We start from the raw sequence: 26,703 nt of genomic DNA, 5'->3' as shown, positions 1-26,703 counted from the left end.
CCTATCTCTGCATATAGAGAGGTTATTTGAGCAAATGTATATTTTGACCTTTGACAGCTACACTCCAACATCATTAAGGGGATTGTTTCTATCATTTCTACACCAAAATCAGATTTCCAGGTCCTTAAGTAGTTTTTGCCCACTTTTCTGCCTTGTGAACATGTAACTGTAATAACAAAAAGGTGAGATTTTAATATTATGTCCATAACATTTTCAAAATGTATTTTTTATTCTAACCAGGAGATATCAAGTTACCAACAGAAACAAGACAGTGTATGGGTTTGAATAAAAGGAAATAAACATGATGCTGCCCTCTCGTGGTTGTATCAGCAACAGCAACTTTTAATACTTTCATTAGTGCCTAGTATTGGGCTTATAGGACATGTTTCTGTTCTAATTATTTGTGCAAAAACTCTGTTGAAAGCACAAGTTATAGTTGGACATTTGACAAACAAACTGTTTATATAAGCTTGTTTATCAGAAATCGTCAAACACACAGGAGACTTATTTTCCCTCCTCTTGACTAAAGGAAAGGTCATCATTATTCACATATTTTCACCTCATCTACTTCAACTTCTTTCTGAAAAAGACAGAAAGAAGACAATACAAACTCATCACCTGACAAACACGGACACAACTTCAATCCTCAGAAATATTAAAGCCAACTCATATTTCTCTGTGTTAAGATTCACAAAAGGCTGCTGTATCACAGATCTATTGCCAACTGTTCTCACATAGACTGTTCAATAATAGACTATATTCAAAAACACAACAAACAAGAACTCAAACCTGGATAGACAAATACTCAGTCTGTGCATGAGTTAGGAACGTTTTACACTTTATAATAACGGCACAATAATTTATAAATGAATAAACTGAGAGACATATTTAATGAAACATACATAATCTGCATTGCAACAATAAAATAATGAATACATTTAACATTTCTGAAGCAGCTCTTGCAGGCGGATCAGCAGAATAAAAACAGTTAAAGCTGAGGGCAATCTGCGCTCAGAGATCCTCGGCAGCAGCAGCAGCAGCAGCAGGACGTTATTTCATGTGCGCTCACTGACTTTACTTGGTGACAAAGTTGTAAATGCGCCTGACCGACGGAAATGCTTGCAGGATTGACCAGCTGTGTGGGAACGGGAAGCGGTTCCGTTTTTTCCGAAGTGTCAAAGGTCTGATCTGATCCTACCTGGAGCAACTCCTCCGGTTTCACTGCAGGACACCACTGCGTCAGCAACAGCTGTCCTGCAGCCCCGCGCAGGCTGCCAGAAGGGGAGAATTACGCCCTCAGTGTAAGGCTTGACGGGAGACTTGATTTTTTTTTCAAGTTTCTTGGATTCTGTGGAAATATTTGCTTTGCTGTGCAAGGTAAACCCGCCACTTGTGGTCTTGCCATGAGCCTAAAGATGAGCTGCATGAACCTCAGAAAGTGTCAGGCTGCAGGCTGAACGGTTTTCACTTGAAGGTTCCGAGTGGCTTTGGTTTTATTTTGTCTTCACTGGTCGTGAGTTTGCTGTTTATTTTATTATTCTCTGGATAAGATTGTGTTATGATGTGGCTATCTTGTGTAATGGTTTCATTGTTTGTTTTCCTTCTCATTTGGTCTTTGGTGAAAACTTGCACAGTTTCCTAACGAGTGACGGGGAATCGTTTGGCTTTTTGGTGAAGAGCCGTTAATTTAAAATAAATGTGTGGTAGTGAAAAGTTTTTCTTTTGGCACACAAAATAATTAATTGCACTGCGAAAGAAATTAAACGCAAAGCCGTGTTTTAATATGAGCGCCTTTGTTCTAATAATAAACATGAACCTGTAATTGAGCTTAGGTCAAATTTGGATTTGGTAGATTTATGGCTTCTCAGCAGTGTTTTTAAATGTGTATGTATTGTGTGTGTATGAGGAAGCATGTGCTCGTTTGTATTGTGAAGGCGCACGCATGCACTGGCGAACTAGTGTTTTACTACACTATTATGCTACAGTATCTACAGTATGAGAAGGGAAACTGCGCATGAGCATCATAACAGGCCCATGTCTCCACCTGCCAGGTGAATATCTTCCTCCAGGCACATGGCTGTACTGCCCAGTGTGGACACTGCAACCTTCTCAATCCCCACTATGCCTCCTCCCACAGGGCCAACGTTTTATTTTTAGCTCATGTCTTCATGGCAGATGGGCAAGATAGTGTGATGCTGTGGATGCTCATAGCCCACCATTTCTCTGCCGTTAATCCATGTTGCCCAAATCAGAGGTGTGGGACTACAGAGACAGCCTGGCTCCACGCAGGCAAAGCAAATCTTTGGACGCAGTAAAAGACGTGGAGACTGCTGTTCATGTTAGATCCTGTCGACAGTGCATCTGCAACTCTTATGTTACAGGATGGGCTCCTACAGTGGAGCCCCAGCAGTAGGGCCAATGCAGATTTCAACATGGATGGGGCTCATCAGGTGGATTTATTTAAGTTCTTAGAGTGAGTTTTCTTTGCACACTGCATCATTTGTCTTAAAGTTTTTTTATTTACAATCTCCTCTGTGCCGCATTCTCCTCAGACAATCCTTCATGTGTCCTCACATAATGTGGTAGATGGCTTTTTTTTTGTCACTTTCAACATGCATATTGTGTAAAGATGTATCTCTGTGGTCTACCTCTGCCTGAGTGTGTTTGTATGTCTCGCATCACATGTTCTTGGACGCAGAAGGTGTCGGTTTTGAGTTTCTTTCACCAAGTGAGCCCATGTGACTGCCTGGCTAGGCCTCTGTATTTTCCAGAGTATTCAAAAGGTGAAATAAGGTTAAAGATAAGTGCAACTTTTTTTCCCCTTAAAATGTCCCTTTTTTTTGTTCAGTTCCCTAATTCAGTATAATTGTGTTGGAGATGCAGTTTTGTTGTTTTCCCCATCGGACTGCAGTTTGACAGAAATAACATTTGACTTTTACTAGATAGTTGAGACGAGCAGCGCCTTCCTGGATGTCTGTGTTTTTTAAGAACTTGATTGGTGTTATGAATATGATAATAGCTCCCCCGGTCCGTCACAAGCTGGATGGAATATCCACCATATCACTTCCACATGTAATCTACTCAGATTTCTGTGCAGCGAGTGCAAAAGCCAAATGGGTCAGTTTGAGGCAGCAGAAATCTGTTTAGTAAGCTGTGTTCAATTATAGCAAAGAACAACACAACTCCTTGTGAACCAAGAAAGTTAATCTTACATTTACAGTTAGTTCAGAAACAGCTTAATTTACTTTATGATCTGTCTACTTGTTTGGATTTAAGACTATGCAATTGTTTATTAGCACCCTAAAGGCTCATATTCTGTTGCTAACATTGTATTTATTATGCTGTCATTGTCCAGGAGACCTGATAACCTGGCCATGGTCAGCCAGAGACACATTGTTTGGCTGCGTCCTCTAATAAAAGTCTGGATTTATACATCAGTCGGCCTATGTGCCTATATGTTTCTGTTAGCCATCTGACCATCTGACTGCACACTGGGAGATTACGATAGGGCTTCACAGCTCCTCGGTATGCAGCGACAGAGGCATACCGCGAATGACAGCAGCTGTCCTCTTAGCAGCAACATAATGCATGTAGGGATATACTGCGACTGACTCTACTGTGCACACATCTGATAAAGACATCGAAAGGGGCTTGACCCTGAGTAGTTAGTGAGGCCATAAACATGCTGATAATTTTTAAGTATGGTTTGACTCCGCATGCAGCTATGATTTTGAAGCGCAAAACTGCGTCTGGTGGCAACATACAATGACAGGGCAGGGAGTAGGAACAGGTGGAGAGGTCGGTTTTAATGTGGCTCCCTATAGGGTTTGAAACACAAGGTTAACTGGTGGGTGAGAGGGTGTTGAAGCAAGCTTAGAGAGAGTGAACTGCAGTGTTGCGATTTGACCCCCGTGAGAAAACAGGGGGGAACAGGAGCATGGCAAATGTCAAAGGGCGTGTGGATAAAAGCCCTTGTTTGCTCTGTAGATCTGTTGTTTACAACCTGACCACATTCCAGGAGTGGTTAGTGCTGTATAATGAGGAGACTGCGATCTATAAACCCCCCGCCACCTTCAGGGCACATGAGTTAAGCAAGTAAGTTATTACAATTGATTAAAATATTAGGTTCTTGTAGTGTTTCACCAAGTATGACTTCAATTTCATATGTTTTTTGTTAAAATCACAGCTATAGTACAGGACAGCTTGCCTATAGAGGAACGTTTCTTCTCATCTCCAGTTATCCAGGGAGTGGTCTCAATACTTTTCACACTGGTTTGCTTGAATTGTCTCAGGAAGCACAAAGATCAATTTGCTATTCTCATGCTTAACTGATCACATTGGGCAATTTGAGGGCTTGAGAATCAAGAAATCTTAGATCAAGTGAGCTAAATGTCAGCACAACCGCTCTCGCTGTATGAACTCGTGCTGCCCTTGTGACAAAAGCCAAAAGCTAGTTGGTTGGTTTCCGGAGGTGAATATTGGCATTCACATTCCACGGCCGGGTAGTGTAACGAAGAGGTGTCTACATTACCCGGTCTATATCCTCAATCGGAATGTCACAGGTCACATGGCCTTCACTGACATGCAAGGTGATATATATATTACTGTCGGGGAAGGCTTCAGAGATCTAACGTTCCCTCCCTCTTCCTCAGTTTGCCACCTGTCCACAGTGTGACTGAACGAGCATGGTCACGTAATGAGTTGATTGTCTTCAAGTAGACTCTTAAAATCAAACTAGCGGTGGAAAGTAACCAAGTAACTCAAGAACTGTGCTTACGTAGCATTCTACTTAAACTCAGTTATATCCATTTTATGTTACTTACTATACTACTACTCCACTGCATTTTAGATTTAAATATTGTACTTTTTACTGCACTACATGTATTTGACAGATATAGTTACTAGTTAATTTGCAGATTAAGATTTTACATTTAAAAAAAACCTATAATAAATTTATCAAATATAAGACATTGTTGAGATTAAACCAGTGGTTCTGCTGGTTGGGGCCCTGCCAGATTTCAGATTTGAGTTGTTCTACCAAAGAGAGATTTTCTCTCTTATTTTCTTCGGACTGTTTCATTTCAAGGTCTATTTAGGAGCATCTATTGGTAGAAATTCAATATAATATTCATAGGTATGTTTTCATTAGTGTATAATCACCTAAAAAATAAGAGCCCTGTCATTTTTTGTTTACCTTAGAATGAGACATTTTTAGCTACAGACCAGTGGGTTGCCTTCCGTGGATGCTGCCATGTTGAAGCGCCATGTTTTTACAGTAGCCCAGAATGGACAAACCAAACGTTGGCTCTAGAAAGGGCCGTTTGTGTTTTTTGCGGCCACCGTAGTTTATCCCTCATGCTTGGAAGGGGAGGCTGAAGCGAGTGAGTTGCAATCTGCAACCACACTACACAACAAAAGCAAAGATTATAGATCCAATTATTCATCTCGCGACCCCTAAGTTTAATTTTGTGACCCTCAGTTTGGAAACGATTGAACATAACTACCTGACTGTATCTAACTAGCTCCCTCTCTACCAGCTACAGCTATAGATAATATATCTGTCACAGCAGCCATTTTACTGCAGATACCTTTACTTTTGATACCGTAAGAATATTTTGCTGATAATATTTATGTGATCTTACACTAACTGGGATTCTGAATGCAGGACTCTTACTTGTTATGGAGTATTGGTATTGGTACGTTTGCTGTACTTGTGCACAAGCACAAGTGTCTGAGTAATTCTTCCACCACTGACACAGGGCTTAATATTCTGGACATGTTTTATGATGAGTATAAGCGTGATATACAGAATCTATTTTGACTGATACTGAATATCGCACCCTTGCCTGTACTCTTGGCCCTTTCGTGTGGAGAAACACTTGCTGATAAATGTAGCTACAAAACTTAACACGGCGGCAAAACGTATTATTTACCTAACTGACGCGAGAGACAAGGCAACAACCACTCCGAGAGGACTGTTTTGAGATTGGCAGTCGTTCAACTGAGGTACTAAGCTTTTTTAAAAAAGGACATTTGATGGCTTCAGCAGTAACGGTGTGTGATGTAATGCAACCAGGAAATGTTCCCCATAAGCCACAGAGAAACACATCCATTCTCAGGATGTGTATTTTAAGGTTGGCTCACGATCGAGTGCAGCGGGGCCCACGGCTCCCAGGCTGGAAGATTTTGAAACGGGATGATGAGGGGGGAAACTAGTGCTTGGAAGGTAGTGTGATGGGATTAGGTGTAGGTCTGCCCAGGTTGCCTTGTGACTGAATGGCGCAGAGAGATTCTGTTGATATTGGTAATAAATCTAAAGGTTTGGGTTCATAGGATAAAGGTAATGGTGATGTAGTATCACTGATTAAGGAGAAAAGAAACCCTGTCAGTTGTGCGTGTAAGTGATTAGGGATGGGGGCTTTGATGAGTGACAGGGTTAAGATGGAATGATTGTATGAAAGAGGGATTAAGGACCTCAAGTGTCATGTAGCGGGTATGGTGGTGGGGTGGGCAAGGTTGAGGGTGCCGGTAAGGGTGCAGAGTCGGAAGCTTAGTGTGTTTGGGGCCCCATGTAAAATAGAAGGTAGTAGAGAGAGGAGTCAGCTCGGTAAGATAAGTTGGCATGCTGTCCTGTTTATCGGAGGGATGTGAGGCGCAGAGCGAAGGCTCAGCCAAGAAGGAATGAGCAGAGTCATCGGGCCTCTGTAACACGACGCTCCGTCTTGATTGCCTGTAGCAGCTGAGCAGCCACCGTATCTGTGCGAACGTGTGCGTCCCCTCACATGTGTGTGAATGCATAATTTTCTGTTTAAGTGAGGTGTTTTGAAGGGGTATTATATATGTGATCAGGGGCTATCACTGTGTGTATCTCTTGTGGCATAGCTTAGCCTGGTCTCTGTGCCTTTATATGTGTGAACTCTTCTCTTTTTACAGTCTGTTACCAGCTTATTTGTATGTTTTGGTGGTCGCTTCACAACATGTAGACATGAAACTTTAGTTTAATAGACTTTATTGCAAGTGGTGATGCCACAAGGCGATGCTTTTGATTGAGCTGTGTTTTTGAGGGGTTTTGCTGCACAACTGTGTATTCGAACAACTTTCCTTAAATCAGTTTATGTTATGGCCCACTTTGAGCCATGTTTTGTTTTATACTAATATTTTCTAGTGCATATCAAAGCTAATGAGCCTCAACTTACAATTATGCAACATTTGCAAAATGCATGTTGATATTGTTGGTCTCAACTGGTTTTATTCAGGATTTGAACAAACCAAGCTATTGATATGTCAATAAAATACCACCTTCAGGCTGATTACATAATAGTAAACAACTAATACTTATGGGGAAGCGGTGATATCTTTTGTTTTATGGAGGGTCCATGCTATGTTTGCACTATTCTGAAGTATATTTTAGTTGATTCAACACAAACGCTAGATAATGTACTACTTTATTATGTCCATGATAGCAGGAGCCTAACCTTAGCTGCTCCAGACGAAACCAGACTGGTTGCTAAACACATCAAAGGATGTAAGCAAATGCCACTTGGACCCGATATGGAGCGTCTGCTAAGCTAATAAGTAATCTGATGTACACAAGTAATGTCATGGTCTCTTTAGAACGGTGGGAAAGTCCGAGTGTGTCTAGTCATTTTGTTTCCATCTTGACACTTTTAAGTGCTTGTGAGGGGCGCAGGGTCAACGATATAGGCCACAGGGTGGAGGGCAGGGATGAGGGAGGGTGAGGGTTTTGGACACAGATCAAAGCAACGAAAACATATGATCATTACCAACACTCAGGACATCTATGGAGACACAGTGGTACCCAACCTTTTCGGCTTGTGGCCGCTTAAAACAAAGCTGTGTCCACATGTGATACTTCATCACAGGTTTCAGATGCCAAAAAGTTTTATACAGTTCCTGCAAAAAGTGAGTTTCTCTTGTATACTTTTCTGATTGGATCATTTAAATTATTAATTATTATTAAGTGAAAATCAGAGAAGGGTTAGGGATTAGGGTTAGGGTACAAAAACATACACAGATTTGTGAGTAGAACTTTATTTCATTAATACATTCATCATCTCATGACCTCTCAGATTTATGTTGAGATTTATCAGCTTTATCTTTACCCATTTGAGGGTTTTTAACTGTCATGGTGGGACTTAACTTCCTTTGCTTGCAGCGCACCAGTGCGCAACAGATTAAATTACTTTTACTGAGTAAAAATACCAACCATGGCCTTGTGACCTTGGGGTTACGGTGCTGACCATTACCTGTAATGTCTCTGAACCTTTGTTGCCGAGTGGAGGCCCAAAAAATACCCAATATTTCGATATTTGATATCACTGTAAATTGAATACCTTTGGGTTTTCGACTGTTGGTCAGAACAAATTAGCAAAATAAGTCATTTTCATCATCAAATCAGAAGCTTAATGGTTGAAGTCACAATGGTTAAGGTTACAGCGTGCTTAAATGGATGGTCTTTGTCTGTTTTGTTATGCTTCAGTAGAACCCATCTCAAAACCTACTGTCTTCTCTGTATTTGCTCTGTCCTCCCTCAAGCTCCTTCTAGGGAAACCCCGGTGTGGCGGTATCCCTTCGCGATGCGAAGATGGCGACCCTGCTCCCTCCCCCAGGCACCAATGCGTTCCGCCCCTTCACCCAGGAATCACTGGCGGAGATCGAGAGGCTCGCGGAGGAAAGAAAAAAGGCCGCAGCAGTAGAGGGCCATGAGGAGGAAGAGTCGACAGGCCCACACGCTGATCTGGAGGCGGGCAAGAGTCTGCCCATGATCTACGGAGACCCTCCACCAGAGCTGCTCAACACACCTCTGGAGGACCTGGACCCGTTCTACAAAGCACAGAAAGTCAGTCTGAGCACATCTGGGCTCACATGGAAACACACTCAGTGTTTAAGGAGCTTGACTTCATCCTTACATAACCTTGAAATATGACAGGATGTATTACTTAAATTTCAGTTATCACAGCTGCATACAGTATCCCTTACGTAATGTATTTGATTTCATTTGTGGTATGCATATGTTACAGTGAAATGTTAAAGTATCATTTCAAGATTGTCATCACTAAGTATTTATTGAAATGTAGCAACTACTTTTGGACTATATACCGGCTTGCATTTATACAGATAATGCCTCTCTCTTTTTCAGACATTCATTGTGATCACCAAAGGAAACACAATCTTCAGGTTCAATGCTGAACCGGCTTGCTACATTCTGAGCCCCTTTAGTTTGGTTAGGAGAGGAGCCATCAAAATTCTCATACATTCATATCCTTTGAACTATTATTGCTTTTGAATTATTGAGTGCATTAAGGTTTGGATGAATACATGGGGGGAATGTCTGCCTATACATATAATGTTCATGGTTGTTTCCTTAATCCTGAATTAAATTATTTAGCATGTTCATCATGATTACAATTCTATCGAATTGTGTATTCATGACGATGAGCAACCCACCAGCATGGAGTAAAACTGTTGAGTGAGTATTTTTTTGGAGTTTAGCTTTCAGTAAAGCCTGTTACATTTGATTCCCCTTATACTTATACTAATTTCTTCCTAGGTATGTTTTTACTGGTATCTATACCTTTGAAGCAACAGTCAAAGTGTTGTCTAGAGGTTTCTGTGTTGGATCTTTTACATTCCTTCGAGATCCATGGAATTGGCTGGATTTCATGGTGATCAGCATGGCGTAAGTGTCTGAGTGTTTTTTCAACTGTGTAGTTGCATTTGAAATAGGAAACATGGCTCTGATTTTCTTATCATTACATCATATCTACATCTTGACTAAGCATTTTATGAGACAAATTATGAATTATGAAAGTTAATATTGTGCAGATTTTTATAACTGTTGTTCTCATACTGGAGCCAATTAAAACGTAATATCAAAAAGTCTTATTAGCTTTGATTATTTTTTATGTCTTTCCACAGATACATCACTGAGTTTGTTGACCTTGGCAATGTGTCAGCCCTCAGGACATTTCGTGTACTTCGAGCCCTTAAAACAATTACTGTGATTCCTGGTATTTTTACCTTTTTATTTATTATTTTTGTGTGTGTGACTGAGTATGATGATGTAATTTAACAAAGGACTTTTTTCCATTTAAACTTTCTGATGTTGTAATGGCATTATGTTGACAAGATTAATTGTCCTCTATAGTATATAAATAATTAGTTATATTGATTATCATTTGACATTGAAGGGTTGTTTGACTTTCAGAGATATGCCACTGACATCTCAACTGTATGTTGTCAGGTTTGAAAACCATCGTGGCCGCTTTGATCCAGTCAGTGAAGAAAATGGTGGACGTCATGATTCTGACCGTCTTTGCTCTTGCTGTTTTTGCCCTCGTTGGCCTTCAGCTTTTTATGGGAAATCTGCGTCAGAAATGTGTGCGATGGCCCATTGAAACAAATGAAACTGCATTTGAATTCTTTAACGCCACCGACACATTTAATGACACTATGTCCTTCAACAACACCATGGGGTTCAATGATACAACATATTCCAACAGTACCTTCAACTTCATTGAATATATTGAAAACACAGGTATGTTTAACACATATCTCATTATTTTAAGCTGATATTGTCCTCAGTGGAATATATTTAACGGTTTCTTTCTTTGTTTGGTTGCAGATAATCACTATTATTTAGAAGGCAGCCCAGATGCTCTACTTTGTGGAAACAGCTCTGATGCTGGGTATGTATGATCCACACTAAGACTACAATGCTAATTTCGTCTGGTCAGTCTGGTCTGTTGTCTTGGTTCCATACTGATTTCAAACATAAATGTATCTTACTGACATTTATCACAATAGTATTGTGTTGAGTGTGATTTGTAGCACTCTTTGTTGATAGAAAGTGCCCAGAAGGATACACATGCATGAAGGCTGGGAGGAACCCCAACTTTGGCTACACCAGTTTTGACTCTTTTGGCTGGTCCTTCCTGGCCCTCTTCAGACTCATGACCCAGGACTACTGGGAGAATCTTTTCCAGCTGGTTGGCACTTCTTTCATTAGTTGCAAATCGATTTGTGACCTCTGACTTTTTATTTTAAAATCAAAAGTTATGAAAAGAAATTTGTCCTTAGTTCTCGTAGCTTCTTTTTTGCTCCAAACACAGATCCTGCGGGCGGCTGGTAAGACATACATGCTGTTCTTTGTGGTGATTATCTTTCTGGGCTCCTTCTACCTCATCAACCTCATCCTGGCTGTGGTAGCCATGGCTTATGATGAACAGAATCAGGCAACTCAGCGAGAAGCCATAGAGAAAGAGGAGGAGTTCCAGCGGCTACTAGAGCAACTCAAGAATCAGGAACAGGTAACTTTTACAAGCAATAAGGAGACAGCTAACCATATACCGATGTTTACTTTAAGATCATAACTCATAACTTTCTCAAGAGCAGTGTTTTAGATCAGAACTAAATGTTTGGCAGTTTTTTAACTTGATGACTGTGGTTGCTGCCATGTGACCGCGTATAGCAAAAATTAGCAGCATAATTTCATGTTTAAGTGTGATAAAATAATCTGAGTTTCACCTTTATTTAAAGATGCAACCGAATTTGTTATTTATTAAGTTATTATTAAGTACTGTACTTTTTATCTACTGTAACAGGCTCAACTTCTAGGGAGCCAAGCCACTCTGACTAGTAAGAAGTCGCTTAGTCATCACAGCACATCTGAGTTGGCTGATGATGAACTGAGTCTTGAACATGATGAAATTGTCAAGGATTGTAATGGGAGACTCATACCCCGTCTGATGATCAGAGCACCCACCATGGTCAAGGTTAGTCAATCTGGTTAGGCAATCTGAAAAAATGGCAATTCGATGATGGAAATTCTTATGCAGATCGGGTTTATGAGCTTGCAACTGACAGATTTATCGACATATTTTACAGTCTGCTGCAGATTATGAACTCAGAGAGAAGTCAGTCGGCTCCGTGCACAGCATGCTCCATCTGGAAGAACCAGGCCTGACACACAGAACTGCTAGTGCTTTGACTGTGCTCACTACAGCTGCTATGGAAGGTACAGTGCCAACGGAGATAGATAAAAACAACATTGATAATGCCCTGGCATCTTTCATACAGAATCCCCTGGATATAGGATATTTTCAAGCTTGGGTTAAACTAAAACAAATAGATGACACAACACCATTATGTCTATTTCAAGGTACTGTTTTTATGCTAAGCGGCAGGGTGTAAACATCAAGAAGTGTCAAGTTCCTCCAGGGAATGAAGAAATACACAAGGCTTAGTTCCAGGTTCTTAGAGGAGATGCTCTAATGTGAGCTGTAATTGCTTAGATTATCAAGCAGTTGTTAACATTATGTACTCGTTTATCCAAGGCCAATACAGTAGCATTGTCTTGAGCTCGGCATAGTTGGGCTAATCACATTCAGTGTCACGCCCTCGTGGCGTTAAGCTTTATAGCTTTTATAGCTCAACTATAACTTGGCAAAGACAAGACATGAATTTCAATGTCACTCATCATTGCTCTCTGTTAACTGGATTGTGGCTTATAACCCATATGCTTTAAATGACAGTAGACTACCTAATTATGTTCCCTGTCTGTCTTTGTCTAGAGTTGGAGGATGGTCAGAGGCCGTGCCCCCCCGGCTGGTACAAGTTTGCCGACATGTTCCTGAAGTGGGACTGCTGCGAGCAGTGGGTGATCTTTAAAAAGTGGGTGCTCTTTGTGGTGATGGACCCTTTCGTCGACTTGGCCATCACCATTTGCATCGTGCTCAACACCCTCTTCATGGCCATGGAGCACTACCCCATGACACCGGAATTTGACTACATGCTCTCCGTGGGGAATCTGGTGAATATGTGCCATGTTAAATTTAAATCGCATGGCAGAGGTGTGACTTGATTTTGTCAGTGGCTGTAACAGACTTGTATACCCCTACAGGTTTTCACCGGGATATTCACAGCGGAAATGTTCTTCAAGCTTATCGCTATGGATCCCTACTACTACTTTCAGGTTGGCTGGAACATTTTCGACAGCATCATTGTCACTCTCAGTCTGGTGGAGTTGGGGCTGGCAAATGTCCAGGGTCTGTCTGTTCTCAGGTCCTTTCGTCTGGTGAGAAACAATGATTGAGCTTTTTTTACCACAATGACACTACTTCCTACATCATTATTCACGCTCTTTATTTGTGTCTGTCTTGTGTTGGAGATAGCTTCGTGTCTTCAAACTAGCCAAGTCCTGGCCCACGCTTAACATGCTGATCAAGATTATTGGTAACTCAGTAGGAGCTTTAGGAAACCTGACTTTGGTGCTGGCCATCATCGTCTTCATCTTCGCCGTGGTGGGTATGCAGCTCTTTGGCAAGAGCTACAAAGACTGCGTGTGCAAGATCTCCATAGACTGCGAGCTGCCACGTTGGCACATGAACGACTTCTTCCACTCGTTCCTCATCGTGTTCCGCATCCTGTGTGGGGAGTGGATCGAGACCATGTGGGACTGCATGGAGGTGGCCGGAGCTGGGATGTGTTTAGTGGTCTTCATGATGGTCATGGTCATTGGAAATCTGGTGGTGAGTGCACCAATTATTCATTCACTACTGATCCCAATCAACATTGGTCAGCACAGTGTGCTGCTGGACGATGTCACACATTTAAAGTTGAGCCAGGTTCAATTTTGTTTTTACAAAATGCCGCAGCGTTTTTTGGCTGGAGTCCTCTGTGTCTGCACCCCCGCTGTGCCAAGGGAGTTGTCTGAAATGAAATATAAGATATATATAAAAACAGAGAAGACTGTATGATGTTACACAGCTCAATTTCACTTAGATAAAAATAATTGTTTCTCAGTTTACGATCAGGGTAAATGGATAGATGAGGATTCTTATCTTGTGGCTGTGTTGTCAGTGTGTCACTATATATTGAGTGCTTATATCAGCACACAGTAAATCTTAAGTAGATGGTCATTCCTGAGCTCACAGATGCTGCCACTCAACTACACTTGCAATATCAAACTCTGAACAACTGTCACTGCTGTGAAGCTGTAAAGCTGACAAACCGTTTTGAAAAATCTTTCTAAATCTAACAGTTATCTTATTATAATGCCAGGAGATTTTGTGGCTTGCGTGTCTCAGCAGTCTATTGTTAACCCCTCAGCTGAGGGATACCAAGGACAGACAGACACAGCTGGGGGAGAAACTTGTATCCACAAGGGGGCATTACAGTATCTTAGGTAAAGTAATACCTAAACAAACATGAAAGAACACAACATATATTGCATGTTTTTGGTTTTGGAGCATCAAAAGTGGCTTAAGTTACACAGTAAACACATAGGTTCACATATTATAATATAAAGAATATCAGCACACATTATTTTATATGATTGTTGTTAAAAATAATTCAGTTGCACTAACCTTTTCATACAGCGAATGGGTTAATTTGGATGAAGGATTTTGTGATGCTTAGTGAAGCATCCTGAGTGTCTAGAGCATTGAAATACTGTCCCTGACATTTTCTCTTGGCCTCACTGAACAAGGACGTACATATAATACAGACGATCACTCTCAGCCATCATTTCAGCATCATATTTAATGACTGGAGCCAAAACCATATCCTGTTAGGTTATTCATAGAAATGGAAAGGAAATGGCTCATCGTCAAGCTTACAAAAGTATTGCGATGGCCCCACTGTGCCAAAATTATCATGGCTTTTTTGTGTCTCAGACTGACCCCCAACCCTCCACCCTTACTCCAGTCTACGCTCACCTCATACATAAATGCACACTATCTGCATTGACATGAAGGCAAATAGTATACTTACACACTTCACGGGAGGGGGTTTCTATTTAAATCAAATGACTTAAGCTACCAAACAGTGGTTTTGACCTTGAGTATGTGCTAAGATCCGGCTCAAGTAAGCATGCTGCCACTGAGGGAACAAACACAGACAGCTGAGCGAGCAGAGCTCAGGTAGCAGGGGGACTGGGTGTTAAGGAAAAGTCATTTGATAGTGGATTGCACTGTAATTGATGAAGAGGTAATCATATTGAGCCATCAGCACCACGGAAGTACAGTGGATTTTACTTGCATGTTTTGGGACGTCATTATTGACTTTTGGAATCCTTTATTTTGCCTTCCTGCCTGACTCCAATCCCTCTTCCTTAAGAATAAAACCACTCAACTTTTCACATTATTTTATGTCATTTTAAGACAATCGTGATAAATAACATGCAGTATTCTTTCTCAAAGGTAGAAATGCCACTGTCATGTCTGTTAAATCTGAAAGCAAAATCTAAAGCTCACTAACTTGCCTGGCAACCTCATTGTGACCATAAAGGCTTAGAAAATCACTGTGCCGGTATAGAATTAGTAGTTTTGTATGAATTAAATAAATAAAGAGACATGTTAACTTGAGGTGTTGGTAGATAGATTTTTGTTTTAATCTGTGCCAGGCTAGTTGTTTCCTCCTGTTTCCAGACTTTACACTAAGCTACGCTAAACAAAGCTAACCAGCTGCTGGCTCTAGCTTCAGATTTAACTGGGAAACATGAGTTTTATTGGCTCTAACTCTCGGCAAGAAAGTGAACTGATATACTGTCAAACTATACTTTATATATATCATCAAAAATGTCAAAATAAACCTTTTACGAGAACTGTTCAGGTTACAAGAACTGATCTATAAACCTGAGTGATAATTTTGTGCATCACAATTACTGTTTTTTTTTCTCCTATCAAAAATCATCATCTGTTTCCACACCTCCACTGTTGGGCTTGCGTTTTGTGCAGCTCATCCTTTCCCCCTCAGCCCCTCTTTACTGATTCACAGCTCCTACACTGGAATGAGAGAGATCAGCCTGACCCTGGCCCATGTAACCATGATCTCCCGCTAAACTTAAGAAACAGGAACCGAGAAATTGACTAACAGGTTTAGAAACTAAAGATAGCTGTGTCTGCAACAGGAGGCAAACGACATAATATTTATCTATGTGCCGTCACAGAACCAATTTGATATGTGATGTGTATTTGAGCTGGTCCAGTGCTCAGTGACTATTAGCTTTGCCACCAGACAAAATAATAATAATTTTCCTCTGCCGACCAAGATGGAATTCATGTGGGACCATAATGTATTCACATACTCTTAATCTTGGAAACAAATATTATGATCATTTAACTATCACCCACTGATTGCAGATATAAACTGAAAAATTCTATATATTTCCTATGCTGTGGCTGCATACTAAATTACGACTGTTAGACTGTTTTTGTTTTTAGGTACAAAAGGAAATACAATTTAAATTTTAGTGTATATTTCTCATTATCTTCATCACTCCTTCATGTTTCTTTCGTCAGGTGTTGAACCTCTTCCTGGCCTTGCTGCTCAGCTCGTTCAGCGGAGACAACCTCTCAGCAGGGGACGATGACGGGGAGATGAACAATCTCCAGATTGCCATTGGCAGGATCACACGGGGCATCGACTGGTTCAAAGCATTCATCATTCGAACGGCCCTGCAGATTCTCGGCAGAGAACCCAAGGAGTCTGAGCCCGATGAGGACCTGATGGACGACGGGGACCCTAAAAGGGAAGGAATTGAAATGAACCACTTGGACACCAGTCAGAATTTAAAAATGGCAGATGGGATAGCTAATTGTTTGGTTGAAGGCCGGCCTTCTGGATTTATTGTGGATGGAGAGTTCAGTCTCAATGTGCCAATCGCCCTGGGAGAGTCAGACTTTGAAAACCTGGGCGAGGATGACGAGGATGACGAAGATGATGCTGACAATGCTGACTCAGAGAATACAGATGAGAAAAATAATCAACATTACTCGGTAAGTACAGTGGATCAATCAGCATGTTCACTCTAATTTTCTATCAGTATGCACAGGCAATACACCATCCACATACAGCATCTATTTCAAAGAGGTATCACATGAAAATGATAGTTCAAACAAAATTAATCCAGTTCTGTGAACACAGGCTGAACTCTCAAACAGGCTTTTATGTTTTGTCGGTCATCTGATTATTGATCAGGATAAGCCTATTTGAGTACTTCACCTCTTCTAAAAGCCACAATGACAATCACTTGTCACCCAAAAATGACTCATTCTACATTTAACACACATCACAAAGCAAATTAAATAGGCATCTAATAAATCACCACTTGTCTTTGCTATAAAATCACATTTCTAATTGTCCTGACATTTGATGTTTTGATGTCAAAGCACTATAGGTGTCCTGGACCTTTTAAACTACATTATTTAAACACCTACACAGGTGCTGACACTTTAATCAGGGTTTCTGCAGGTTTCAACATGTTGAATTTCATTAACACCATTATAAATGCTATTTCACACCCATACTGGCAAAATGTATAAAACACATTTAAAAGCAAGACTGAACTTTGTATTGTACATGTAACGTTAACTTCATCAATCCAATCCAATTTTTAAGACCTGTCAAAATTACATTTAAGATATTTTAAGGCCAAAAAGTCATTTTTCTTCAAAGATTATTGGATTTTCGACTTTTTAAGACCCTGCAGACACCCTGCTTGAATGACTTTCCCTTAACACTGCTGTAAGGTATGGACACACATTTACAATTTGATGTCACCTCTATGATGCAGGTTTTAAATAAATATTGATCAAAGCAATCACAGACCATTGACAACATATGAGATGCTACAACTTGTAGAGCAATAATGAACTGAATGTAATGATAAAACACTAGAACAATAAATTATTTTATCATCCTTATTGTACATGTAATTTGACGGCCACACATTATTCTGCCCAACTTTAACCTGAGCAACCTCAACCAGATCTGTACGAATGAGCCTTTAAGATTGCACGACAGCCCTGCACACCCACACAGCTGTTTTCACTTATCTGGCTGATGGGAGCTTATGTGAGCTCAACAAAGTGTGTACTAATAAAAATGGTAAAGGTGTAAGTTGGCCTGCCTTAAAAGGTGAAAGAAAGCGGACACTGTGTTCACTGGGGAACTAACCCTCACCCAGATATAAACCAATAACCCAAAGCTAATGAAATGCTATAATACATATTTTGGGAGAAGAAACTTGTGTGCAGGATATGTTTGTTTTACAGTTATGAATGCTTAAAAAAATGTCATTCTCTATTCCTGTGCTTCTTCAGGAAAACGTAGAAGATGAAATTAGTATGCTGGGAAATGTCAAAGTGAGTAACTCTGTAGACCCACAAGAACAAAAGCAATCCTTGTTATCAATTAAAATCCCCATCTGCAGTTTGATGTGTTAATTGGATTATTTTGAATGGGGTACTGCACAAAGTCAATAATGTATATATTTTGCATGGTGGCTTTTATAACCGAGCTTCAATTGTAATTCTTGACTAGCTGATGGGTGCTTTGAATGATGGGGATTCTTCAGTGTGTAGCACAGTGGACTATCAACCACCTAAGCCTGAAGCAGAAGAAGTAGAAGAAGAAGAGGCAGACCCAGTGGAGCCAGAGGCCTGCTTCACTGACGGTATGAACAACCACTGTAAAACACAATCATTTAACCACAAACTGTTCTGTTATCTTCTCAGTTGTGCAGTAATTAATTTTTTTTAGTACCAGTGTTCATGCTGTTGAAATCTAATCTTAAATCTTTTTGGAGTAATCCTAAAGCTTTGATTTCTCCCTCCCGCCTCAGACTGTGTGAAGCGCTGGCCATGTCTGACTGTGGACATCACCCAAGGTAAAGGCAAGAAATGGTGGAACCTCCGAAGGACTTGCTTCACTATTGTGGAGCATGACTGGTTTGAAACCTTCATAATTTTTATGATCCTCCTCAGCAGTGGAGCTCTGGTGAGTGCTGTCATCAGTGCAGCAAATTTAGAAATGTTGACTGTTTTATGATAGTGTTAAGATACTGTATTACTGTTAGGATGTGTATCTAGGTATCCCATATCTTGTTTTGGCAGGCCTTTGAAGACATATACATAGAAAGACGCCGAACCATCAAAATTATTCTGGAGTATGCTGACAAAGTTTTCACCTACATCTTTATCATTGAGATGCTCCTTAAATGGGTCGCATATGGCTTCAAGACCTACTTCACCAACGCCTGGTGTTGGTTAGACTTTTTCATTGTAGATGTAAGTTTCTAAAAATCTTATTTTGATGCTGACCTGAATGTGTGACTTTGAGTTTTATGTCAGATAAAGTCCGTGGTAACACTTGAATAGGAAATATTTTGATTCTGCTACAGATTTCCCTGATTAGTTTGTGTGCCAACTGGATGGGCTACTCTGAGCTTGGACCAATCAAATCCCTCAGAACTCTCAGGGCACTAAGGCCTCTCCGAGCACTGTCGAGATTTGAAGGGATGAGGGTGAGTTTTTGGCTGTACAACCGCGTTTGAGCATTGTGCATGACTAACACTGATTTAGATTAGTGCTGGGCGGTATGACCAAAAATCTGTATCTGATGGTTTCGCGGTATATCACGGTATTTCTTTATATGACTGGGCCTTTGTATAGCTTTATAGTATACAAAAATGTTATTGTCATCATGTGTATTCTGAAGGCTGTCATTACTATAGGGTTTTCTTGGCCTCACAAAATTATACAGTATTGTATAAGAAGGAGTTTTTATTTGTGCACACTGCACTGTACTGAAAATAGAACTTAAAAATAAAAATATGCGACCAGTGATAACTGCTTCATTTTCGAAACAGAATACTAATATATGTTCAATTAATTGTTGTATATACACAATAAACTGACATAAAATACTCAAATCATTTAAGTATTCAAAGACATATTTCTCAAATGTTCTAATGTTCTCAGTATATTGTCACAAATTTGGATGTGCCATGGTGTTTTGCCTTGTTAAAAGAGAGATAGTTGTGGGTAAGGGCTGCACAATTACTCGAAATATCATCAAAATCGCAATATGACGATATCCAAGTCAAAGACGTTGCAAAATGTACACATTATAATAAAGTACTGTAGTGCTGCTGAGATGTCCTGGCCTACAAATCATTGTGACTTTAATAGTTTTTTCAGCAAAATTTTTATTTGTGATACAAAAATAATCCTGAATTATATTGCAATTGTAATATTTGTCAAAATAATTGCAATATGAGGGTTTAAATATTTTTTTTTTTTACCATATTGTTATTAATTGTTGTGTTATGAAGTTAGAACTGTTAGTAAGAAGGGTACACCATCTCAATAAGGGCCACACTGCTTGCCCCGACCAAAAACAATATTGAACAGTTACAGCAGTTGTTTCAGTGATGCGACGGTTTATGAAAAATTCATATCATACAGGAAATTAAAAATGTTTCATCCATTATATCACCCAGCACTAATTTAGGTGGTTAAAAAGCTGTGATGTTTAATGCATTATCCTAATAATTTGACTGGCCTTCCCCTACAATGTGTGTTGAATGCATGCTTACACCATGGCTGCTGTAACAGAGCTGACTGAGGTAAGAGGACTGGTTAAACTTTTTGCAATAGCAAGTATGTTGCTCACTCCTACAAACAAATAAACTAGGGAATATGTATATACATTTCTATTATAATTCCTTAATTCTAACAGTCCTCTCTTTTGGGCAGGTGGTGGTGAACGCTCTTGTTGGAGCAATTCCCTCCATCTTCAACGTGCTTCTGGTGTGTCTGATATTCTGGCTCATCTTCAGCATCATGGGAGTCAACCTGTTTGCTGGGAAGTTCTACCGCTGCATCAACACCACCACAGATGAGCTTTTCCCAATGTCTGAGGTCAACAACAGGAGCGACTGCATGGCCATAAAAGAAGCCACGCAGGAGGCCCGCTGGGTCAACGTCAAAGTCAACTATGACAACGTGGGAAAAGGTTACCTGTCCCTGCTTCAAATCGTGAGGAGCGCTGTTACCCACCTCTAATATCTTGAGAAAAAAACATTTTGATTTAAAAATAAGTTCAATGACACATATTTCCAAACAATTCTCCCTATTTCAGGCAACTTTTAAAGGCTGGATGGACATCATGTATGCTGCCGTTGACTCAAGAGAGGTAGTTATTATTTACAGTAATGTTAGTTAAGTTAATTTAGTGTCCTGAGATAACTTTTGTTATGAATTGGCCCAATAAAACAAAATTTAGTTTAATTAAATAGTATTGAAACATTACATTTAGCATTAAATATGTTGTTAGCCCTTTGTTTTACAATCAGTAGTGTATACAAAGCAAACACCTTGTCTATTATTCTGTATTAATGTACGTTATGTTTATATTATTTATATTTATATATATTAATACATAATAGTACTTGAGACAACTTATGAGTACAGTGGAGTTACACAACAGAGATTGTAAATAACTTTTAAATAACTATTTTGTCAAGGACAATATAGTTAAGTATTTTTTATATATTTATTATTAGGTATATATATATATATATATATATGATTTGCCAGGAGTTAATATATTCTCCTTGCCCTTTCTAACACCACCTTGCACTTTAAGTTAATTGAATATATATGTAATATATATGTGACAGATGGTGATGGTCAAGTGAGTCTAGTCTTTGGATCAACAAGTGCCCTTCTTGGCTAGTATCATATTCCAGTATAACCTTTAATCCTGCATCTTATTTACTTACATACTACTTACTTAATATACTGCACTAAAACATTTAGTAACAGGAAAAAATGCTTTTTCAAAATTCAAAAATTCCTTTTAGGTAGAGGAGCAACCTTCTTATGAGATCAACCTCTACATGTACATATACTTTGTCATCTTCATCATCTTTGGCTCTTTCTTCACACTCAACCTCTTCATTGGTGTCATTATTGACAATTTCAACCAACAAAAGAAAAAGATAAGTATCATCACTTTTTACGAGCGGTGTTCTGCGCCAATACAAAAGCATTTGATGTTTTTCTTAACGTTACAACTAAACTTTTTAAAACACACAAAAGTTGTCATCTAATTTAAATATTTCTAATTATGTTACTTTTATGTTTCATCTGCACTTTGGAGATGAGATCTTCATGACCGAGGAACAAAAAAAGTACTACGATGCCATGAAGAAACTTGGTTCCAAGAAGCCACAGAAGCCAATTCCACGTCCAACTGTATGTCATTTATTTACTTATTTAACTCCCCCCTGTCTATATATAATATCAGCAATTTGTGAAAAAAAGTCAAATGTTTGCACACACATTTCCATTCACTTGAATTAGACACATTTGAATGCTACTGTATATTGTTTGGGAAAGACTTCAAACTATTGTTTAACTACTTGTTTGATAGTGAAAAGTATAAAGTAGGTAAGCCTCAGTAATAACACATCAGTTTGGCATGTGTGGCATGACGATGCCACTGGTGACCTCTGCACTGACCTTGTCTTTAGACTGCTGGTGTGAACAGGCCAAATGACCCTATTGGATTTGTGTTTCTGTTTCACACCTTCCCAACCCTTATCCCCCTTTGACCTGCAGAACCTAATCCAGGGAATGGTGTTTGACTTCATCAGTCAGCAGTTCTTTGACATCTTCATCATGGTGCTCATCTGCCTCAATATGGTGACCATGATGGTTGAGACGGACAACCAAAGTGCAGAGAAGGAAGATTTCCTCTTTAAAGTAAACGTGTCTTTCATTGTTGTCTTCACTGGAGAGTGCGTGTTGAAGCTTTTTGCCCTGCGACACTACTTCTTCACCAATGGATGGAACATTTTTGATTTTGTTGTGGTTATCTTGTCCATAGCTGGTGGGTATCTAATTACGGACACAGTTGTGAATTACATTACTTCGAAAAATAAACCAACAGAAAACAGGTGTTCATATACTGTCTCTAATTGTAGTTTATCTCCTTTTATTTCAGGTACGATGCTCTCAGACATAATCGAGAAGTACTTTGTGTCACCAACTCTGTTCAGAGTGATCAGACTGGCCAGAATAGGAAGGATTCTGCGTCTTATTAAAGGAGCCAAAGGCATTCGGACGCTTCTCTTCGCTCTAATGATGTCACTTCCTGCCCTATTCAATATTGGTCTCCTGCTCTTCCTCATTATGTTCATCTTCTCCATATTTGGCATGTCAAACTTTGCCTATGTCAAAAAGGATTCTGGAATTGATGACATATTTAATTTTGAGACATTTGGTGGTAGCATTATTTGCCTGTTTGAGATTACAACCTCAGCTGGCTGGGATGGGCTTTTACTTCCAATGCTGAACAAGGAGCCTCCAGACTGTGATCCAGACTTTGAGAACCCAGGCACCGATGTAAAGGGCAACTGCGGCAACCCGGGCATGAGCATGATCTTTTTCTGCAGCTACATCATCATCTCGTTCTTGGTGGTGGTCAACATGTATATCGCCATCATCTTAGAGAACTTCAATGTGGCGCAGGAGGAGAGTGGTGATGCACTCTGTGAGGAAGACTTTGAGATGTTCAATGAGACTTGGGAGAAGTTTGACATAGATGGAACTCAGTTCATTGAGTATAGCCAGCTGTCAGATTTTTGTGATACCTTGCAGGAGCCGCTGAGGGTTGCCAAGCCCAACCGGCTTCGCCTGATTGAAATGGATCTTCCCCTGGTTATTGGGAACAGGATTCACTGCCTGGACGTCTTATTGGCCGTCACACAGATGGTCCTGGGAGACACGGTGGAGATGGCAGCAATGCGGGAGAGCATTGAGGCTAAGTTCATCCTCAACAACCCCACCTCAGACTCCTTTGCACCAATCACCACAACGGTACGCCACAAGGAAGAGCAAATGGCTGCTGTAGTCATTCAGAGGGCTTACCGCAATCACCTGCTGAAACGCTTCATACGCCAGGCCGCTTGTATTCACCGCTGTAAGAGGATGGGTAGAAAGGACGAAGGTGAACCACCAGAAAAAGAGGGAATGCTTGCACAAAAGATGGGAGTGCTCTATGGGAGCAATGTGGACCTCGCAGAGGAGATGGAGCGGATTGCTTTAGAAACTCTAGCAAGCCAACAGCCTCCTACTCCTGAGACACTGTCGCAGTACACAGGGGCCCAGTGTGATCCCGAACCCTCTGAGCCAAATATCATGGTAGTACCTGTAGAAATTACTAATGAGGTTTTATTACATTCTGCCCCCAGCCAACACCTCTTGACCCTACATGCAAACCTGAGAGAGTCAATTGTATAGCAAACAGCAGAAGACAATTAACAATTAATTATGTCCTCTTGTTGTTTTTCACCAGTCAAGGAAGTAGTGTTAGCAGTTGATGCAAAGTCTCACTAATGGAGCTGAATTTTCCACATTAGAAGAAGAGGTTACACAGTGTTAATGAATGTAATAATTCCTGTTTTTCATGCAATATTTAAGTGTCTTTTTGGGTTAAAAGTGGAACTGGAGTGCAAGGTTTTCTCTGGTAATAACCAGTAATTGCCATATAGACATCAGTAAATATAACAATTAAGGAAGTAAAAAATTATATAAACAGTGTAATAGTTAAATAAAAAATAATGTGGCTGTAATATTCAATTACCACTTCTAAGTCCCTCTTTTCGGTAATGCATTTTCTTTCTATATTGGTGGAGTTAAATGGTACTTTAATTGATGTTTCCAATTTAAGGACACTATTATTATTATAATGATTTCTCAGCTAAATGCACACTGGCTATAGAGAACTTTGAAGTGTTCATCATTTGAGCGTGAAACATATCTGTGATATGATAGCTCTAGTGAAAAATCAATCTTAAAATGTAAGCTCTGAAACATCCTAAACATATTTTAATAAATTGGCCAAAACTGCTCAAATGGCGGATGTCAACATTGGATTTTCTGGTGAATTTAAATGCACCCTGTGGGGGAGGGCTTCATATGGGTGAGCAATAACTTAGCTTCTGATATGGCTATTAGCAGAAAACTTAACTGTGGGCTCCAGTTTCTACCCAAAGAGTAACTTGAACAATACATGGCTAAACCCGAATTACCCTTTATAGGATTATAAGATATTTTGGCTTCCCCTGAATGTGGCACTATTGTCCAACTCTACAGAGAGCAATAATTGAAAATTAAATAAGTATTAGGCACACAACACTACTTCATCATGAGAACCACACTGAAATTGTACTATTTCATGGCTAACAATTGTCACTTAATTTGTTTTCATTTGTGAAAAATCAAGTCGATATGAGGGCTCTACATGCTAATTATTTTAATTAGACACTAGCAATTTTCTATGGTGGAGTTTTAAGTGAATTAATAACTGAAAAATAAGGCTTATCTTATTCACATTTGTCCAAGCCTACCAATGAAACCCTGATCTCTCTTTATTAGTGAACAACAATAACATAGGCCAGCTAATGCAGTTAACATCTGTCCCTGAGTGGCTCTTTCAGAAAGACCCAGTTTATATTGCACTATTTATATCCCTTCCAGGTCAAGTTAGAGAAGTTGTGTAAAACACAGACCTTCCTGTTTTCTATGATGACTTCATCACTGATATATGCATGTCTCATAAATGTTTTGTCTATTGTTTTTAATATTTGGTCCCCTCACAAAGATCTCAAAACTCAAAGCAAGCCGTCACTTGTTTTTCAATTTGGTTGGTTTACATCTCAGCATTTAGGTTCAAACGCTGTCTGTGACTGTATACTTAATATGTGATGTTTACATTAACATGGTTGCGTAACAGAACTGCTCAGCTCCCTGTTCATTTCACCTGTTTTCTATATGTGTCTATTAAATACCACTAATTATAGCAGTAATCATGTACTTTTGTACTTCCTGTAAATTTTTTAATGAAGTTTTGCCTCAGGTTGGTAGTTTTTCTTTTGACTTAATCTTAATTTAATCTGAAATTCTGAAACATACGCATATCTGAGCGCTGGTTTAGTTAAATACATGACCCTGAAGTTAAAGAAATACCCCACTAATGTGTAGATAATTATACCTATTTACAATAAAATGGGAAAAAATTAAAAATAATCTTTATGCGCAGTGGATCTAGTCACCGCCAGTCTGTCCTCATGTAGAAAGGTAGGTTACTGTTGTGTAAGTCTTAACTGAATTAAACATGTCTTACTCTGAATATACACAAACAACATAAGCACTTTTACAGTTTTCTAGTTTTTGTTTTTTTTTACAATAGATTATAGAGGGTTGTCTCTTCTTGTTTGTGTTCAGCACTGTTTTAACATCAACCCTGGGGGATACAAAAATCATGAATGTTTCCTCTAAGAGGGGTATCTTTGTCTTATCTTGCTGCCGCAGCTTGGCAGTTATTCCTGTCAGAAGTCTGTAATGTGACCTGCAGCAATCGTATTTGAGATTGACACACTGCTGCACCACTTAGCTTTAGTCTCCTCTGATGGTACAGTCAAATCCATAAGACAGTGTCCTCCTTTTGTTTACATTTCTAATGGAGGGAGAGCCATATGGGGAGCTTTACAAGTAAACCCACAGTCAGTGTTGCCTGTATATACATTTTCTCTCTTTTTTTCCTTCTGTATTGTATATATATATAATTTTGTTATTGTAAAAATTGTAACTATATTGTGAGAATAAAAATACTTCTTGTAGGGAAAAGCAGACTGTGAGTTTATGTTGCCAGTAGCTGAATATAGTGTTGTGCCTGTACACTGAGGTCCTCTGGTGGTTGTCCAGTGAACAGGCCACACTACTGACTGATAAACTCTCAATTCAGTCACGCTTTATATTTAAACTTGGGAATAGATTTGTGAAATTGGAAAACAATCAAGAGTATCATTTTCCTCTGTGCAGTGTGTTT

General features: G+C 39.7%; 1 protein-coding gene across 9 annotated transcripts; it reads left to right on the top strand.

Annotated features, from left to right (window-relative positions):
- The first annotated feature begins 1,024 nt into the window (after positions 1 to 1,024).
- On the top strand, positions 1,025 to 26,504 carry scn4aa (sodium channel, voltage-gated, type IV, alpha, a). Of its 9 annotated transcripts, none has more exons than XM_035663899.1 (27): positions 1,025 to 1,301; positions 8,557 to 8,860; positions 9,161 to 9,279; positions 9,401 to 9,490; positions 9,572 to 9,700; positions 9,940 to 10,031; positions 10,265 to 10,558; positions 10,646 to 10,709; positions 10,868 to 11,009; positions 11,133 to 11,330; positions 11,625 to 11,795; positions 11,908 to 12,037; positions 12,594 to 12,832; positions 12,923 to 13,096; positions 13,194 to 13,550; positions 16,323 to 16,799; positions 18,126 to 18,167; positions 18,346 to 18,478; positions 18,647 to 18,801; positions 18,918 to 19,091; positions 19,205 to 19,327; positions 20,562 to 20,843; positions 20,947 to 21,000; positions 21,671 to 21,808; positions 21,963 to 22,064; positions 22,431 to 22,701; positions 22,816 to 26,504. In XM_035663899.1, exons 2-27 carry the CDS (start codon positions 8,606 to 8,608, stop codon positions 24,111 to 24,113), a joined length of 5,703 nt encoding a protein of 1,900 aa, XP_035519792.1. In that variant the 5' UTR covers positions 1,025 to 1,301; positions 8,557 to 8,605; the 3' UTR covers positions 24,114 to 26,504. The 9 variants fall into 9 exon arrangements, with proteins under 9 accessions (XP_035519792.1, XP_035519784.1, XP_035519808.1 ...); XM_035663891.1 differs by having other exon boundaries at positions 1,025 to 1,377; XM_035663915.1 differs by lacking the exon at positions 1,025 to 1,301 and adding an exon at positions 1,377 to 1,513.
- Positions 26,505 to 26,703: the final 199 nt, after the last annotated feature.

The sequence above is a fragment of the Morone saxatilis genome, unplaced genomic scaffold (assembly GCF_004916995.1).
Source record: "Morone saxatilis isolate NCDOM2014 unplaced genomic scaffold, NCSU_SB_2.0 Contig1, whole genome shotgun sequence".
Lineage (NCBI taxonomy): Eukaryota > Metazoa > Chordata > Actinopteri > Moronidae > Morone > Morone saxatilis.
This window is presented reverse-complemented; position numbering and strand designations above follow the sequence as displayed.